The 20,232-nt window shown below is 44.3% G+C and overlaps 1 protein-coding gene across 3 annotated transcripts in view; it reads right to left on the bottom strand.

Annotated features, from left to right (window-relative positions):
- Positions 1-4,582: 4,582 nt before the first annotated feature.
- Upk1b (uroplakin 1B) overlaps positions 4,583-20,232 on the bottom strand; it is a 37,336-nt gene continuing 21,686 nt past the window's right edge. For all 3 annotated transcript variants that reach the window (XM_006248368.5, NM_001024253.2, XM_039088358.2), the window contains 3 exons: positions 19,102-19,281; positions 8,170-8,253; positions 4,583-5,569 (listed from right to left, as the gene is read on the bottom strand). In XM_006248368.5, coding sequence (XP_006248430.1) covers positions 5,519-5,569; positions 8,170-8,253; positions 19,102-19,281 — 315 coding nt within the window. In that variant the 3' untranslated portion in view covers positions 4,583-5,518. The remainder of the gene's footprint in view (positions 5,570-8,169; positions 8,254-19,101; positions 19,282-20,232) is intronic.

Below are 20,232 nucleotides of genomic sequence, written 5' to 3'. Positions count from 1 at the left end.
CCCAGCAACCACATGGTGGCTCACGACCATCTGTAATGGGATCCGATGCCCTCTTCTGATGTCTGAGGAGAGCAACAGGTACTCACATACATAAAATAATAAAATAAACCTTAAATTAAAATAAAAGAACGTTTATTGCAGAGGACTTGAATTTGGTTCCCAGCAGTCCCTTGAGGGGGGAAGCTTATAACTGCCAGCTTCAGGGGGTCCCATGCCTCTGGCCTCTAGGCTCCTGTACACACATGCATGTACACCCCCCCTCCATACACATAGTAATAAATTAAACCTAGGGCCCCATCCCCATGGTTCTGTCACTCTCTCCTGTTGGTGTCTATGACTACCTTGTACTGTCAGCTGCAGCAAGTCACGTCTTGGCCTAGTCCCTGGCCTCTCTGTGTCTCCTTTGCAGAGTCAGAAGTGGGAACCACAGGCCTTTCAGAGTGTGCCTGGCTGGTTAGTGCTCAGGCATGATGTCCTGGCCATTGAAGGGACAGGGCAAAGGTGTAGGGGAAAGGGGAGGGAGGTGGTAGAAGCCATTCTGTTACTGAGTCACAAGAGGGTATTTTGTTTGCTTGGGTGATGTTTTTAAGTGTTGTGTGGCTGTGCCCTGTGGCCTCTCAGTCCTCCATCATCACGTGACTCCAGCGCCACTGAACTGTGTTGGTAAGTGTAAATAGTGTCTAATCCTGCCCAAAGAGAAAGAGAGCAGGAAGATTTGGAATGAACAATAGCAAACGAGGAAGGAGAATTTGAAAGGACATTTTTATAGGCTCAGCAGGTTTACTCAGGGCTAGTCTAGTTTATCGATAACGCAGCATGGGAAGTAAAAATTGTATTTTTTTTCTTTATTTAAGAAAACCATACTTAGGGATTTCCTATTTCCTTGCCAAACCGTATAAAGGGAGTTCTGTTCTTGGGAGATTATATAACGGCATATGAGGGTGAGAAAGCCTCCCTACTTCCCTTCTTTGCCCAAGAGCCTTTGGTATTTCACCCCGTTTCCTTTGATGTTGAAGATCTGAAGGTTGGAGGCAGAGGGTCTCTGAAGGAGGTTGGGGAGGGTAACAGAAAAGAACTGTGTGGTAGGGGAGTTGAGAATCAGTGCCTTAATGGAAGCAGAATATTATTAATGCAATATGAAAACTTCGTCTTCGTTGTGGGTCATAGGCGTATACATCAACGATATGTTGGGAACCACCAAGACAGGCCTTTGGCTTTCTCCACTTAATTCTTTCAACCAGGAAAATGTACAAGTCACCTTAATGACTTGTTACAAAATTTCCTGAGGTGCAAGATAATCTCGTTGGGACCTTCATGCTACCTCTGTGCCATTTGACTAGCTCAGATGGTGCAAGGCCCAGTGACCGGCTGGAGCCCTGGGGCACCGGCTTACTAATTTCTATGATCTACCCATCCCTGACTGGTTTCAAAGGAGCCCAGCTCCCAACTCCTGCCTATGCGGTCACCATTAGTGCTGTAGCATAGCACATTTTGAATGGTGAAGGTAGATAACGTCTACCATACTGTCTGAGGGCTGGCTCTTTGGACAACGCAACTCCCCATGGTCACGAGCGGCTGTTGCACAGATTTTAATTGAGTTCTTAATCACTTGGGCTATCATTCCATTTTACGGTGCTTACGGGTTGTAATGTTTTTATACAGTCTCTTGAGATCCGAGGACTAGGTGAGGGGTGAAGATGCAGAACAGATGGGGCATTGCTAGAAATCTCACAGTAGGGCAACGGCAGAGTCAAGTCCAAACTCTTCTGATTTGAAGACTATTCCTTAATGTCTTCACTGAGTCTTCATTCTTTTGGGGGGTAATTTCTCTAAGTCTCTGTCCCTCTTCTGACTCCTACAGAGATGTAGGATCTTCGGGATCGTAAAAATGACTTCTCTATCCTACATGACTTTCAGTGTTATCTGTGCTCCACCCCTGGATATTTGGCCCTCAGCCACTACACACACAACTGTACCTCAGTTGGGCATACTTCTTGGAAGCGCCCACATTTTCTATGAATGGACTCCTGAAGGAGATGGAAAACATTGGCTTCTAGATGCAAAATTTCCACTTTTCCCAGTTCCTACAGAAGCCCGGTCCCTGCCAAGAGCCATTGATATGTGCTATAGATGGAAACTATTAAGGCTATTGACTCAATAGTAAACTTCCCGTAAACTGTCAGACTTTCATTGGTTGTAGTATAGGGAACACTGATGTCCGCTGAGAAACTTAGGTCCCTAAAGTGCTCTCATGGGAGTGGTTCAGAGGTCCTGCTTTCAGATAGCACACTGGAATAGGCAAATGGTCTATGGACAATATTCAAATAAATATTGAGCCTTGAGTATGCATATGTCTAAGTGTGTGTAGTTTGGGAGCTTAGAAAAGTCAATGAAGGCTAGACTACAACTGGATACTTAGTCTGTATCAATTTCTTTCTCTTTTTAAACAAAGTCTCTCTCTCTCTCTCTCTCTCTCTCTCTCTCTCTCTCTGGTGTGTGTGTGTGTGTGTGTGTGTGTGTGTGTGTGTGTGTGTGTGTGTGAGTGATTGTGCCAGGCATGGGGACTGTGGGCTGGAGGAAGGCTGTGTGAGAGCATCTCCTGTGTGTTAAAAGTGTTGCCTTGAAGACCTTGTTGAATATAAGCACGACCACTTGAGTCTTCAGATATGCGTGCATGAAACCAGACTCGGCCGCTTATCTAGTTGCTACTGCCTGTTCCCTAGCCTGTCTCACAGGGGTTGATAAGAAGCTGTATGAGGTGAAGTAGGAAAGAGACCAGATGGAGAGCAATCCTTAACTCTCTAGTAAGAGGCCATGTTAGTAGTTGGTTTCTAATCTCCAGCCCCTACCCCCAGCACTGTCAATCAGACGGGTAGGGGTGGAGTTAGAGGGAGGACATTAGTTTTTCAAGTTTGCATACTACTTATGAGTAGCTGGAGAGTGTCTGCTGTGCTTTCAAACAGAAGCAGGCCCTTTATTCTGGTTCCAGGGTTGACAAATTGGAGCAGTGGGCTTTGTTACATGTAATCAGGCTTCTAGGACCTAGGACCTAGGGTTAGGGTTAGGGTTAGGGTTAAGGGATTAGGGGCTAGGGTTAGGCTTACAATTATGGTTATGGTTATGGTTAGGATTAGTCCAGGAAAGGGTAAGACTGACCAGAGGCAGGTTGAGATTTCTGTGTTGTTGTCAATAAAACTTCCCCTGAGTTAGCCTGAGCTTTAGTTGTAATGGTTGAAAGAAGGAATGTCTCACAGACTGTATGTCTGAGTGGCTCTTAAGTAGAACACCCTCCCCAGAGCCCAAGCCCTCGGCTCTCCTTTCCCTGTTTTTGGTGGGCTTCAACTGGACCCTGAGGAGCTAGAGCCCAGGAGCTCAGGCTGGCCACCCCATTTTTAATTCCAGGACATTGGGGAGCAGAAAGAAGCCTGGGGCTCCAGAAATGAACAGCATGAAAGTGTGCAGCATCAGTGAAGAAATTGCTGGATGACCTAAAGGGAGTTGTCCCAGTGGTCACAGCTCAGGCCTGTGAACGGCAGGCCTCTGCAGGGTGACACTACTGATTGTCCCTGTTAAGTATCGCCCTTGGCACTGTGGGGTCTGTGTTTACCATCCTTCCTTTGTTTGGGGAGGGGCAGAACTTATTTCTGTTGGAAATGGTACTGGAACTCTGTATGCCGTGCTTTCGAGGCTGAGATTCAGTCTCAGAACGAGGGTTTTGTAGCAGAGAGCATTAAAGCTCTGGCGGGAAGGCAGGGGTAGGGTTGGATCGGGCAGGAATCACTCAGCCAGTGGAGCCTATTGGAAAACCTAGTTAATGGTGGGAAGCAAAAGGTACCAGGAGGTACCAATACAACTTAGTGGACAGAGGGCTTGCCTAGCATACATGAAGCTCTGGGTTCAACTCCCAGCACTCTAATATATATATATATATATATATATATATATATATATATATTACAATTATTATATATTATATATGTATATGTATTTGTATATATATGTCTATATCGCATTAGACAGAAAAACTCATTCCAACTATCTCCTTTGCTCTTTAAAGAACCACACAGATCCTCTTTGCTAAGGGCAGGTGTTATTTATCCTGTAACCCAAGATGTCTTCTTCAGAGGGGACAGAAGGAGGTGGAGGGTTCGAGGCAAGATTTTGAGGATCAGAGGCCATACTTCTGCCACACTGGGAGTCCAGTCCTCCTCTCTGACCCTTCCTCTGCCCCTGTGTTCTGCCTAACCAGAGTCCGGGTGAGGCAAGACCTCCAGTACCTGGGTTGAGTGTTCCTAGGTGATGGGTGTGTTTTCTGCGTGAGGAGCACAGATGACTACTGCCATCAGATATGCTGCCTCCAAGTTCAGAGGAGCCATCGCTTCAAAGGTCAACACAGGAAGGAAAAGCAAAAGGAAGCAGCATTCTAGCCATTCCCTGTCCATGTGGGTAGTCCGCCAGCCACCAGGAATCCACTGGTGTCTGTCTCCCACTTCTGCCATTTTAACCCCCACAGTTGGGGCTCTTCTGTTGGAAACCCCGTATTTTTTTATGCATGACCGATTGAAAGCAAAAAAAGGGAGCGTATTTTATGGGCTTCTTTATTTATGGATAAGCAAACAAATGGTGACTTGTCAGGACTTCCTTCGGGATCGTTAGTGCAAGCAAACTATTGTGACAGCAAACACAAGTCCCCATAAATCACTGATACCAGGGTTTGAGAACTGTTTCAGGTTGAAACCTTGAGGGCAAAGACTGAGCTGATGTAAAATGGGCATGGGGAATGCTGCCAAGGTTTACAAGCTCTCCGTGAACAGAGACGGGGGTTGCTAAATGCACATCACCCCACAGGACATGAGAGGACGTCTGAACACTCCGTTAAATGAAAACCAAGGGTCGTCCTGGAGCGTAACAGTATCCAAAGGTGTCAGGAACAGTACTGGGGCAGACAGAAGTCACAGCAGAACCAGAGGCAGAAGGCACAGCTCTGCCATTTCCCCCTCCTGCACAGTGCAACTCCCCTCCCCCCAACCTACACAGTGACAAGCAAAAGCCTTGCCAGGTTAAAGAAAACGTTGAGATAGACGGGCTCTGTGTTTCATGACTTTGCTAACTCAATACAGACAGAGCTTACAATGGCGAAGCAGGTTCCTTTGAACATCACTGTGCCTCCACATTAAACATAAACAGGGCTGAGAGTCACCTCCCCTCTCCAAGTTTTCTGTCTTATATAGAACATGTAAGTACCACACTATATATAGTTATATATAGTAATATAAGTACATATAGCACACATATAGTACACTCTCTGTCTTATCGTATATAAATATGTGGCGGAATCTCAGGCAGGGGTGAGAAATATTTCTGCTAAGGATTGCAGCATCTTGAGAGCCGTTCCACCTGGCCTGGCACTTGAGAGAGACAAGCATGTGTCACCAGAGGGCATGTCACGAAACAGCAGGTTCCAGCACCAAATTCAAAGTCACCCGGGAGGGAGGTATGGCCGAGAGACACTGTGTGCTTAGTACTCAATTCTGCTCCAGTAGAACATGGTGCCCAGGAGAACCCAGAACTAGAGTTTAAAGTGGGAAAGAAAGGAAAAAGAAGAATTAAGATTTTTAAAAGACACATCTACTGTCATATGAAACGATTGCATTCCTTCCGTTCCGGCTTCGGCGACACTGGGTGTCTAGTAGGAATCTAGGCGACGGCGATCTTAAGGGCCAGATGCTGCTACCCATCCTATAATCTTCTGCCCCACGGCGAGCTCTCCATTCCCCACACGCCCACCCCACTTCCCACCTAGTCTCTCTGACTAGTGCTCTTCTCCCATTATCCCGGCTAAGCACTCTCCAATGTGCTTCTGGTCCTAGCTCTATCTTGGATGCTCTGTCTTCTTAACGTTTTTATTTATTCGTTTCTTTTTGAGATGGGTTCTTCCAGAGCCCAGGCTGGCCCTGAGCTTCCTACATAGCCAAGGATGACCTTCTGATTTCAACCTCCAAGTTCTAGGACTACAGTAAACCATGCTGGCTTTCCTTTGTGCTGGGATCTAATGCGGGCTTTTGGGCAGCTAGACGGGCACTCTACCAGCTGAGCTACATCTCTAGACGTTAGGTCCCTTTTTTTCCTCAGCTTAAAGCCTTACCTCCCGAGGGATTTCCCTAACATCCTCAAGTGCTCGCCACCTTTGAGTGAGTGCCTCTGAAGAATATCACAGACCCCTACAAGCTGGAAAGTCCGAGCTGTTTCAGGTCTGCCATCTTCTTCCAGGGATAGCCACGCCATCTTGCTCCCCCAAGCCCCAGCCTCTCTCTCTCTGTAAAATAACTTCATATCTTTTCTCTCTACCTCATATCTAGGGCTGTAAGTCAGAATGAAATAGTAATGTGAGCCTAATGTTTACTAAAGATTATGTGTCAAGCACATCTGTCTTCAGAGCTCTCTGAAGGGCCGGAAGTACAGGGAAGATAAGTGATAACCCAAAGTCATCGGACCCAATGGACTTTACAGTGTTCCTTATCAAGCTTTACAGGAAAGCCCTCTGAGAACATGGCTCTGGTATGCCTAGGAGTTCTTCTCAAGCATGGGAAGATATGCCTACTGTTCCCGAGGGGTTTCATATAAAGACGATCTGTCATGGTGTCTCATCGACAGCAGACTCCCTCTCTGCTGAACCTCAGGAGACATTTACAGTTTCTATGATTTAGAATTCGCTACTCGTATACAGTGTTGGTTGGCAACTCCATGATACTCGAACGCCTTTGAATGTCCGGTAGTTCCTGCTCAGATAAGACACTTTCCTGTTGTCTGGTAAATTCATTTACTACATGACCGAGCCTTTACTATGTGTCATGCTAGGTACAGGGAAACAGAGAGCAGCTGGTCGTCTGCCTCTGACGGTTTCTCTCGCCTCCCTCATTTATATCCTCTCACTCAGCACTTTTCAAAGCATATTGCACACACACCCTTCAGGGGTAAATGAGGTCAAGAATATTTCAATTTTTTTTTGTTTTCTTTTGTTTAACATGGGCTCTGGTGATGCAAAAGCAACGTAAGGTCGAGTCTCAGTGAGGATGGAGGCAGGCCGACTAAACTGCACTGATGCCCACTGTATTCTACTCTGCTATGCACTTTTTGAGGGAAAAGAAGAAGCAGGTAAGTTGGATCTGGTATTGTCTTCCATGAAACAACAAAAACTACTGGTCGGATTGTACTCTGACCTTTGATTACACTTCTTTTTTTTTTTTTTTTTTTTTTTTGGTTCTTTTTTTCGGAGCTGGGAACCGAACCCAGGGCCTTGTGCTTCCTAGGTAAGCGCTCTACCACTGAGCTAAATCCCCAGCCCCACATCTTTTTTAAATATTCTCTATGACTTAAAAAAAAAATCCCGTGGCACATTGAAATACAGTTCTCCAGAAAGAAAGCATGTGTGTGATCGATTATGCACTGACCTATTGTTTTTTTTTCTTTCTGGAAACATCATTTTTATTTGAAAACAAAACAAAACAAAAGAAATCTAGAAAAGAAGCAATGGTTAGGGCTGTTCAGGTGTGTGGCTATTTGGATAGATATTTTCTTTGAAATCTACAAAATTAGTCTGACAGCTCAAGGAAAACACGTGACTACTATCTACTGCCGATAATAAGTTCGGGGTTTGAAGCAAAAATCAGATCTCTGGAAGACTGAATGGGCTGCCTTGTGTAGCAGGCTTGAGTGGGCAGCCAGCACTGGGAGCCAGAGCTCTTATCTAGCCCAGTGTGCCACATAGAGGCAGCAGGGAGTGATGAGAGTTTCCGAGGAGCTAGGCAAACTAAGGAGCCCTCTAGAGAGGTGACAGGGAAGGCCTAGAACTCTAGCTGCAGTGAATTACTTAGCTGAGGAACACTGATGGAGTTCACTAAGAAGCCCAGGTAATGCAACCTAGATGCCTAGGTGGGCATCTAGAAGAAGGGTTTACTTACTTGGGTGTATCCTTTCCCCAGTAGGGAAGTTGGCATTCCACACCTCAAAGGAACCTATTGTCCTTGCTCTGGTGCTAGACATTTCTTGACTATCTTAGCTGCAAACTTGGTTTTCCGGACTTTCTAGGGTGGTTGAAATAGCCATGGACCGTCTCAAGTTCTCTCCTTAGTGTCCCTTTCTGAAATTAAATGTGCTGAGGATACTCACGGTCCAGCAGAGAATAGCAAATCCAAACCAGGCAACTCCCCAGGCGTGCCGATCCATTGGTCCAGAGATTAGCTCATAACAGCCCTGGGAGGACAGAGTGAGCTCCGTTAATAGGGAGAATCCCGAACAGAGATGCGAACTGATTGGGAGAGCCCATTCCCAACAAATCAAGGCCTCCAGAGTCCAGCTGACAGCCGTGCAACGTTGCTCTCTGTGTTATTCTGCTGAAACTTTGGGAGATCACAGGGAATGCCCAGGAAATGTAGAGTCCATGCTGATTCCCTGCACCCAAAGGTCCAGAGGCAAGTGTGCTAGATTGGCCAACAAATTCAACCACTTTCCTGGGTTGACCATGAGGTTTAGGCTCCACCCAGTGGCTACAGGTATGCACTCGATGCTCTTTCTGTCCCCCAGGATCCTCCCTTTTGTAAATCGCACACACACTCTCTTCCACCCCCCCTTGCCTGCAAAACCTTTACTCTGCAGGATGCCCACATGAAAACTCCTGGAATTTTCCTTAATTTCTTTATTCAGTTTTCAACACCTAAGCAAGTCCTTTAGGGTCTATTTAAAAGTGTATCACAAATACAAACACTCGTACCACTTTGGCCCCTCCAGGGCTTTATTTAAGGGTTAAGCTCATCTATAGGAAGAGCATGCATGGACCTCCTCCTGTGGTAAGGATTCAGCTAATCAGGGCACAGGGCCTAGCACATCTGACATCTTGCAATCATGCTGGACTCCTAAGCCTAGTCTCTGCCTTTCCTCCAAAATGCCGAGGAGGCTCTGGTCTTCGCACGGGCTGTTTTCTTTGCTTAGAAGTTCTCCCTAACACTTTATAGTTCCTCATCGTGGTGCATAATTCCTAACCGTGCTGATGTCCTCTCAACAAAGTCTCTGTGGACAGCCACAGAGAAAACTCTCCCTTTAATCACACCCCACTTTCAGACTCTGCTTTATCTCTGTTCCCGGTGCTTACCACCCCCTGGCATTTGACTGTGCTCTCGTGTGCGGTGTGTTTACTATTTGTCACTTATGATAGAAAGCGACCTCCACAAGGGCAGCTATTTCTCTCTTGTTAATTGTTGAATTCCAGAAACTAGAATGAGCGCCTGGTGTATAGTCAGTACCTAGTAATAGTTTACCGAATGATAGCTTGTGGTACCAGCATTCAGGATGCTCAAGCAAGAGTTCAAAGCTGGTCTAAGCTAAGCTGGTGATGGTTTGTATATGCTCGGCCTTGGAGTAGGCGTGTCACTGTGGGTGTGGGCTATAAGACCCTCACTCTAGCTGCTTGGAAGTCAGTCTTCCACCAGCAGCCTTCAGATGAAGATGTGGAACTCTCAGCTCTGCCTGCACCAGGCCTGCCTGGATGCTGCCATACTCCTGCCTTGATGATAATCGACTGAACCTCTGAACCTGTAAGCCAGCCCCGGTTAAATGCTGTCCTTATGAGATTTGCCTTGGTCATGGTGTCTGTTCACAGCAGTAAAACCCTAACTAAGACAATGAGTTTAAGGCCATTCAGGCTCTGCAAAGAGTTGAGAGCCACAGGTCTTCCTGGTTGCTGCCGCTGCAGAGAGCCCCTGGGCAGCACCCCACGAGCGAACCTGAGCCTCGGGACCACAGGTAAGACCAAAATTTCTGCTGCAAGAAAGCTGCCCGGTGAGCTTGGGACACACGGAAGCAGAATTTCTCTAGGACCGGGCACGTTCTGTGTTTACCGGAAGTCCCACACCCGCGGATCCCGGCCCGCAGCAGCTCTCTGCTCCCAGACCCGGTGAGAGAGAGACCCAACCGCCTGGTCAGGTGGGCACTCCTGAGGCTGCAGAGCGGAAGAGACCACCAACACTGCTCACCCCTGCCCACATCCCTGGCCCAAGAGGAAACTGTATAAGGCCTCTGGGCTCCCGTGGGGGAGGGCCCAGGAGCGGCAGGACCTCTGCGCCTGAGACACCGCCGGACCCTGAAGGAAACAGACCGGATAAACAGTTCTCTGCACCCAAATCCCGTGGGAGGGAGAGCTAAACCTTCAGAGAGGCAGACAAGCCTGGGAAACCAGAAGAGACTGCTCCCTGCACACACATCTCGGACGCCAGAGGAAAAAGCCAAAGACCATCTGGAACCCTGGTGCACTGAAGCTCCCGGAAGGGGCGGCACAGGTCTTCCTGGTTGCTGCCGCTGCAGAGAGCCCCTGGGCAGCACCCCATGAGCGAACTTGAGCCTCAGGACCACAGGTAAGACCAAATTTTCTGCTGCAAGAAAGCTGCCTGGTGAACTCAAGACACAGGCCCACAGGAACAGCTGAAGACCTGTAGAGAGGAAAAACTACACGCCCGAAAGCAGAACACTCTGTCCCCATAACTGACTGAAAGAGAGGAAAACAGGTCTACAGCACTCCTGACACACAGGCTTATAGGACAGTCTAGCCACTGTCAGAAATAGCAGAACAAAGTAACACTAGAGATAATCTGATGGCGAGAGGCAAGCGCAGGAACACAAGCAACAGAAACCAAGACTACATGGCATCATCGGAGCCCAATTCTCCCACCAAAGCAAACACGGAATATCCAAACACACCAGAAAAGCAAGATCTAGTTTCAAAATCATATTTGATCATGATGCTGGAGGACTTCAAGAAAGACATGAAGAACTCCCTTAGAGAACAAGTAGAAGCCTACAGAGAGGAATCGCAAAAATCCCTGAAAGAATTCCAGGAAAACATAAATAAACAAGTAGAAGCCCATAGAGAGGAGACACAAAAATCCCTGAAAGAATTCCAGGAAAACACAATCAAACAGTTGAAGGAATTAAAAATGGAAATAGAAGCAATCAAGAAAGAACACATGGAAACAACCCTGGATATAGAAAACCAAAAGAAGAGACAAGGAGCTGTAGATACAAGCTTCACCAACAGAATACAAGAGATGGAAGAGAGAATCTCAGGAGCAGAAGATTCCATAGAAATCATTGACTCAACTGTCAAAGATAATGTAAAGCGGAAAAAGCTACTGGTCCAAAACATACAGGAAATCCAGGACGCAATGAGAAGATCAAACCTAAGGATAATAGGTATAGAAGAGAGTGAAGACTCCCAGCTCAAAGGACCAGTAAATATCTTCAACAAAATCATAGAAGAAAACTTCCCTAACCTAAAAAAAGAGATACCCATAGACATACAAGAAGCCTACAGAACTCCAAATAGATTGGACCAGAAAAGAAACACCTCCCATCACATAATTGTCAAAACACCAAACGCACAAAATAAAGAAAGAATATTAAAAGCAGTAAGGGAAAAAGGTCAAGTAACATATAAAGGGAGACCTATCAGAATCACACCAGACTTCTCGCCAGAAACTATGAAGGCCAGAAGATCCTGGACTGATGTCATACAGACCCTAAGAGAACACAAATGCCAGCCCAGGCTACTGTATCCAGCAAAACTCTCAATTAACATTGATGGAGAAACCAAGATATTCCATGACAAAACCAAATTTACACAATATCTTTCTACAAATCCAGCACTACAAAGGATAATAAATGGTAAAGCCCAACATAAGGAGGCAAGCTATACCCTAGAAGAAGCAAGAAACTAATCGTCTTGGCAACAAAACAAAGAGAATGAAAGCACACAAACATAACCTCACATCCAAATATGAATATAAAGGGAAACAATAATCACTATTCCTTAATATCTCTCAATATCAATGGCCTCAACTCCCCAATAAAAAGACATAGATTAACAAACTGGATACGCAACGAGGACCCTGCATTCTGCTGCCTACAGGAAACACACCTCAGAGACAAAGACAGACACTACCTCAGAGTGAAAGGCTGGAAAACAACTTTCCAAGCAAATGGTCAGAAGAAGCAAGCTGGAGTAGCCATTCTAATATCAAATAAAATCAATTTCCAACTAAAAGTCATCAAAAAAGATAAGGAAGGACACTTCATATTCATCAAAGGAAAAATCCACCAAGATGAATTCTCAATCCTAAATATCTATGCCCCAAATACAAGGGCACCTACATACGTAAAAGAAACCTTACTAAAGCTCAAAACACACATTGCACCTCACACAATAATAGTGGGAGATTTCAACACCCCACTCTCATCAATGGACAGATCATGGAAACAGAAATTAAACAGTGATGTCGACAGACTAAGAGAAGTCATGAGCCAAATGGACTTAACGGATATTTATAGAACATTCTATCCTAAAGCAAAAGGATATACCTTCTTCTCAGCTCCTCATGGTACTTTCTCCAAAATTGACCATATAATTGGTCAAAAAACGGGCCTCAACAGGTACAGAAAGATAGAAATAATCCCATGCATGCTATCGGACCACCACGGCCTAAAACTGGTCTTCAATAACAATAAGGGAAGAATGCCCACATATACGTGGAAATTGAACAATGCTCTACTCAATGATAACCTGGTCAAGGAAGAAATAAAGAAAGAAATTAAAAACTTTTTAGAATTTAATGAAAATGAAGATACAACATACTCAAACTTATGGGACACAATGAAAGCTGTGCTAAGAGGAAAACTCATAGCACTGAGTGCCTGCAGAAAGAAACAGGAAAGAGCATATGTCAGCAGCTTGACAGCACACCTAAAAGCTCTAGAACAAAAAGAAGCAAATACACCCAGGAGGAGTAGAAGGCAGGAAATAATCAAACTCAGAGCTGAAATCAACCAAGTAGAAACAAAAAGGACCATAGAAAGAATCAACAGAACCAAAAGTTGGTTCTTTGAGAAAATCAACAAGATAGATAAACCCTTAGCCAGACTAACGAGAGGACACAGAGAGTGCGTCCAAATTAACAAAATCAGAAATGAAAAGGGAGACATAACTACAGATTCAGAGGAAATTCAAAAAATCATCAGATCTTACTATAAAAACCTATATTCAACAAAATTTGAAAATCTTCAGGAAATGGACAATTTCCTAGACAGATACCAGGTATCGAAGTTAAATCAGGAACAGATAAACCAGTTAAACAACCCCATAACTCCTAAGGAAATAGAAGCAGTCATTAAAGGTCTCCCAACCAAAAAGAGCCCAGGTCCAGACGGGTTTAGTGCAGAATTCTATCAAACCTTCATAGAAGACCTCATACCAATATTATCCAAACTATTCCACAAAATTGAAACAGATGGAGCCCTACCGAATTCCTTCTACGAAGCCACAATTACTCTTATACCTAAACCACACAAAGACACAACAAAGAAAGAGAACTTCAGACCAATTTCCCTTATGAATATCGATGCAAAAATACTCAATAAAATTCTGGCAAACCGAATTCAAGAGCACATCAAAACAATCATCCACCATGATCAAGTAGGCTTCATCCCAGGCATGCAGGGATGGTTTAATATACGGAAAACCATCAACGTGATCCATTATATAAACAAACTGAAAGAACAGAACCACATGATCATTTCATTAGATGCTGAGAAAGCATTTGACAAAATTCAACACCCCTTCATGATAAAAGTCCTGGAAAGAATAGGAATTCAAGGCCCATACCTAAACATAGTAAAAGCCATATACAGCAAACCAGTTGCTAACATTAAACTAAATGGAGAGAAACTTGAAGCAATCCCACTAAAATCAGGGACTAGACAAGGCTGCCCATTCTCTCCCTACTTATTCAATATAGTTCTTGAAGTTCTAGCCAGAGCAATCAGACAACAAAAGGAGATCAAGGGGATACAGATCGGAAAAGAAGAGGTCAAAATATCACTATTTGCAGATGACATGATAGTATATTTAAGTGATCCCAAAAGTTCCACCAGAGAACTACTAAAGCTGATAAACAACTTCAGCAAAGTGGCTGGGTATAAAATTAACTCAAATAAATCAGTTGCCTTCCTCTATACAAAAGAGAAACAAGCCGAGAAAGAAATTAGGGAAACGACACCCTTCATAATAGACCCAAATAATATAAAGTACCTTGGTGTGACTTTAACCAAGCAAGTAAAAGATCTGTACAATAAGAACTTCAAGACACTGAGGAAAGAAATTGAAGAAGACCTCAGAAGATGGAAAGATCTCCCATGCTCATGGATTGGCAGGATTAATATAGTAAAAATGGCCATTTTACCAAAAGCAATCTACAGATTCAATGCAATCCCCATCAAAATACCAATCCAATTCTTCAAAGAGTTAGACAGAACAATTTGCAAATTCATCTGGAATAACAAAAAACCCAGGATAGCTAAAGCTATCCTCAACAATAAAAGGACTTCAGGGGGAATCACTATCCCTGAACTCAAGCAGTATTACAGAGCAATAGTGATAAAAACTGCATGGTATTGGTACAGAGACAGACAGATAGACCAATGGAATAGAATTGAAGACCCAGAAATGAACCCACACACCTATGGTCACTTGATTTTTGACAAAGGAGCCAAAACCATCCAATGGAATAAAGATAGCATTTTCAGCAAATGGTGCTGGTTCAACTGGAGGGCAACATGTAGAAGAATGCAGATCGATCCATGCTTATCACACTGTACAAAGCTTAAGTCCAAGTGGATCAAGGACCTCCACATCAAACCAGACACACTCAAACTAATAGAAGAAAAACTAGGGAAGCTTCTGGAACACATGGGCACTGGAAAAAATTTCCTGAACAAAACACCAATGGCTTATGCTCTAAGATCAAGAATCGACAAATGGGATCTCATAAAACTGCAAAGCTTCTGTAAGGCAAAGGACACTGTGGTTAGGACAAAACGGCAACCAACAGATTGGGAAAAGATCTTTACCAATCCTACAACAGATAGAGGCCTTATATCCAAAATATACAAAGAACTCAAGAAGTTAGACCGCAGGGAAACAAGTAACCCTATTAAAAATGGGGTTCAGAGCTAAACAAAGAATTCACAGCTGAGGAATGCCGAATGGCTGAGAAACACCTAAAGAAATGTTCAACATCTTTAGTCATAAGGGAAATGCAAATCAAAACAACCCTGAGATTTCACCTCACACCAGTGAGAATGGCTAAGATCAAAAACTCAGGTGACAGCAGATGCTGGCGAGGATGTGGAGAAAGAGGAACACTCCTCCATTGTTGGTGGGATTGCAGACTGGTAAAACCATTCTGGAAATCAGTCTGGAGGTTCCTCAGAAAATTGGACATTGAACTGCCTGAGGATCCAGCTATACCTCTCTTGGGCATATACCCAAAAGATGCCTCAACATATAAAAGAGACACGTGCTCCACTATGTTCATCGCAGCCTTATTTATAATAGCCAGAAACTGGAAAGAACCCAGATGCCCTTCAACAGAGGAATGGATACAGAAAATGTGGTACATCTACACAATGGAATATTACTCAGCTATCAAAAACAACGAGTTTATGAAATTCGTAGGCAAATGGTTGGAACTGGAAAATATCATCCTGAGTGAGCTAACCCAATCACAGAAAGACATACTGGTATGCACTCATTGATAAGTGGCTATTAGCCCAAATGCTTGAATTACCCTAGATCCCTAGAACAAACGAAACTCAAGACGGATGATCAAAATGTGAATGCTTCACTCCTTCTTTAAATGAGGAAAAAGAATACCCTTGGCAGGGAAGGGAGAGGCAAAGATTAAAACAGAGACTGAAGGAACACCCATTCAGAGCCTGCCCCACATGTGGCCCATACATATACAGCCACCCAATTAGACAAGATGGATGAAGCAAAGAAGTGCAGACCGACAGGAGCCGGATGTAGATCTCTCCTGAGAGACACAGCCAGAATACAGCAAATACAGAGGCGAATGCCAGCAGCAAACCACTGAACTGAGAATAGGTCCCCTATTGAAGGAATCAGAGAAAGAACTGGAAGAGCTTGAAGGGGCTCGAGACCCCAAAAGTACAACAATGCCAAGCAATCAGAGCTTCCAGGGACTAAGCCACTACCTAAAGACTATACATGGACTGACCCTGGACTCTGACCCCATAGGTAGCAATGAATATCCTAGTAAGAGCACCAGTGGAAGGGGAAGCCCTGGGTCCTGCTAAGACTGAACCCCCAGTGAACTAGTCTATGGGGGGAGGGCGGCAATGAGGGGAGGGTTGGGAGGGGAACACCCATAAGGAAGGGGAGGGGGGAGGGGGATGTTTGCCCGGAAACCGGGAAAGGGAATAACACTCGAAATGTATATAAGAAATACTCAAGTTAATAAAAAAAAAAAAAAAAGAGTTGAGAGCCATCCTGAACTACAGAATGATATCCTATCTTAATTAAATGAGTGAATGAATAAACAAACAAACAAAATAAGCAGACTTAATGAAAATTATTAGGTAATGATTATAACCCCCACTTGGAATACACAGGATACATTCATTCTCTTGAAAATCTTGGGAGGAAATCACTAATCTAACACAATGTGTAAGAGTCATTTTGTGCTGAGTGCTGGGTACTGAGGTGGGCACTTAGCTGGGGCAAGAGAGAAAGGCCTCTTGTCTTTGTGGCACTCATAATATTAATATTTTTGAGGTTCTGTCATCAGTATTTGCATGTAGCATTTTTAAGGCTGAAGCTTAAGTCTCTCTCTCTCTCTCTCTCTCTCTCTCTCTCTCTCTCTGTCTCTCTCTCTGTGCATTTGATCAGCTATGTAAAATTCTGCTCGATTTTCCTCATTGCTATACTTAGGCTGACTTTCCTACTTTTGTTAGTTTTTACAGCTATAGCAACACTGGTGTGTGGTGGTTGTTGAAAAACTTCAATATGGCTATGAAAAGAGAAGCCGTTCACTTCTTCATTCACCTATTCACCCACCCAACGTTTATTTCGTGTCTACTTTGCGCCAAGAATTATGCCAAGTACTGAAGATCTAGACCCGAGTAATGCGGTCCTTAAGGGAGCTCATGCAAGCGTTTGGACAAGGTAAGTACAAAGACAACAGCCAAAGTATAGTAAGTATCGGGCAGATTTTGTGATCTATAGCAACGGATTGTTGGAGTGGAATTACCAGCACCTCACCGTTATGTTAGAGAGTGGGGATGTGTGGGAATCTGGGGGACTGAGATAGGGAGTCAGAAAGGTGGATAGGTCGGCTTATGTTCACAGTGAGTATGGTTGAGGAGGTGGGACAAAGGGAATGAGGGACTGAGGAAGAAGTTGGTTGAAGAGTGGGTCTAAGTGGTGATGGCTTATGCTTTTGTTTAGTTGGCTGATGGCGGAGACCCTGGAGGCAGGAGGCCAAAGGAAGGTGTCAGGATGGGCGTGGAGGTCCAAAGACAGAAAAGAGGGAAAGGGGCTTAACTTTAGTCTTCCTTCCTTCCTTCCTTCCTTCCTTCCTTCCTTCCTTCCTTCCTTCCTTCCTTCCTTCCTTCCTCCCTCCCTCCCTCCCTCCCTCCCTCCCTCCCTCTCTCTCTCTCTTTCTTTCTTTCTCTTTTTAAAGCTTTATTTATTATGTAGATACCGTTCTGCCTGCATGTATGCCTACGGGCCAGTAGAGGGCCTCAGATCTCATTACAGATGGTTGTGAGCCACCATGTGGTTGCTGGGAATTGAACTCAGGACCTCTGGAAGAGCAGTCAGTGTTCTCAACCACTGGGCCCTTACTTTCTAAACCTGAGTAAGTGGTTTTAGTTGATTTCCCTGGCGAGTGCTATGGTCAAGGACAAGAAGGTTATGCCATAATTGGAAGGTGGCATCTTTTCTTTGTCCCTTTTAGAGAGAAGTCATGTTTGCACCTGACTGTTTGTACATGACTGTAATTCAGGAAAGACGGGTTTTCACGAGCAATTCCTAACCTGGAAATGCTGAAAACAATTTGTGAGCAGTTCGAGTGATAGTTACATCTTATACTGATTATGAACAACCCATTTAATTTTTATTTTGAATGTAACTGACTGAAGCAACGCCGTAACAAGGCTGCTGTGCAGCTCACTGACGGTTGCTCTGAACACTGCAATGAAACTGTCCTAATCACTGCCTTATCCTTTGTGAATTATCTAACTGTCGTCCAGGTACCCTGCCAGGTGTAACAATGGTGTCTCTCACGCTAAATGTGTGGTTTGCAGCATTGACTTCTGCAGGGAAAAGCCCGATGTTTCTCAATGATTTGACAGGCTGACATGCGGCTAGGCTTCCTCACAATGGCCACACCCAAAGCAGGACAGAACATTTCAGTATGCTATGCCAGCAGGCTGCCTACAGGGGTGTGAGAGTGCTTGCCAAGACTTTGCGGGGCTGCTTGATTGGTGCGGCATCTGCTCTGAAGATGTGTGACTTGGGGTTGAAAGCTAGCAGCCATTTACTAATTGTGTGGGCTTGGGCAAGGTCCCAGTTAGCATCTCTCGCTTTGTTCCTCATGTACAAACTGCAGATCACAGCCAGCATTGACTTTTGAGCATCCCAGACAATATAGTCTGTGTGTGGCACATGGCACAACATCTGGCACTCAGGAAGACCTCAATAAATGTTTCACGATCACCATCGGGGTCACCTTCATCAGCCAGAAGCACTTCCGCAAAAACCCAAATGTATGTAAATCAACATCAGCCCAAATCACCAATCAGATACTTCATCACCTCTGACCTCAGTAGTTGCCAGTGCTTTGGAAACTAAATAATATTCTTTCCTATATCATCCCTTCCAATTTATATTTTGCAAGCCTTCGTCTTATGCAAATATTTCTTTGAAAACCCATAGTAAACTTTACACAAACGTTCTTCACCTACGCAAAATTGGTTAGTGCTACGGAAATCTTCCCGTCATAGTAGTTTTTACTAAAAATAAATTTGCAACAACTCCCAATGAGCACTCCCAGTGTACTGACAGAGAAGGAAACCGATGACACGAGCCTCGGGGGAAACACGCAGAACTCCTGATGGCCATGGCTCACAGCTGACTATTAAATTCTCCATAAGGCGTGGGAGCGCTTTCTGCTAGTCTTCGGAGGGGAGACAGCTCACCTGACTGTGGTAATAACCAGGCACTCCGAGTTTGCAAGCGTCCAGGTTGAGGGGCTCTTGAAGCTTGTCCATGACACAGCACTGCCGAGGCCAGGGGTAGTCAGCATCGCTATTCTCCACTCGGAAGGCAGAGGTGTATTTCTGCCAGTCTGACGGACCGTTTACCCCACAGCAGTGGTCCTGCCAGAGGAGAAGAGACACAAAATTATCGTTATGGTCCACACCAAAGCCACCGGGGTTACAACCAAGACTCTGTGGAGAAAGTATTCAAAAGCATACTGTATCTTACAGGACGAAAATATTTCCAAACTGGAGCTCAACGTTTTTCTAAGTTTCTGATAATGTTTTAATGTTTGCTCTTCTACTGGCCGTGAATGGGCACATTACTCTAAATCTGTAAGGCAGTGGTTCTCATCCTGTGTGTCACGGCCATTTCAGGACCACATATCAGCTATCCTGTATATCAGATATTTACATTGTGATTCATACAGTTTTGAAGTGGTGACCAAAAAAAAAATTTATGACTGGGGGTCACTACAACATGAGGAAGTGTATTACAGAAAGAGTCACAGAATTAGGAAGGTTGAGAACCACGCTCTAAGCCTTCTTTCTTTTGACTGTAAATGTGAAGTGAACAGAGTACCTACTTTATAGAGTTTCTGTGAGGATCAAGGGTGTAACTATAGATGACATACTTGATTCAGCACCTAGCTCATAGTAAACTCTTAGTAGGCATTAATTATTATTAATATTTATAGCAAGATACATTAATCATGAGAGAAGTACAATTATTTAAAAATCACAAAACGGAAAGTTTTAATAGTCATGAAATTACTAGCAATTATTCATGTTTTTTCTATATTCATAATAGTTTCCTAGAGTAATTATGTATTCTTTTTATAAAGGAGGAACGTAAACTGGAAAACATTTCAGACCTGGTGGTACATAGCTGTCCCTCTATGTAAGAAAAGGGGGTCAACAGATACACAGCTGATGTCCTGATCCTCTGGACTCAGCTGAAGAGAAAGACCGTAAAATCCATTTCATGTTTTTCCTTTTATCATAAGTCCTGCCAAAATGTTTCAGGGAGGAATAAAAATTGCAGGCCTCTTCCAACTTTTAGAATAAACA

Source organism: Rattus norvegicus, chromosome 11 (genome assembly GCF_036323735.1).
Source record: "Rattus norvegicus strain BN/NHsdMcwi chromosome 11, GRCr8, whole genome shotgun sequence".
Lineage (NCBI taxonomy): Eukaryota > Metazoa > Chordata > Mammalia > Rodentia > Muridae > Rattus > Rattus norvegicus.
Note: the sequence above shows the minus strand (reverse complement) of the source record. Positions and strands in the feature narration are given on the sequence as shown.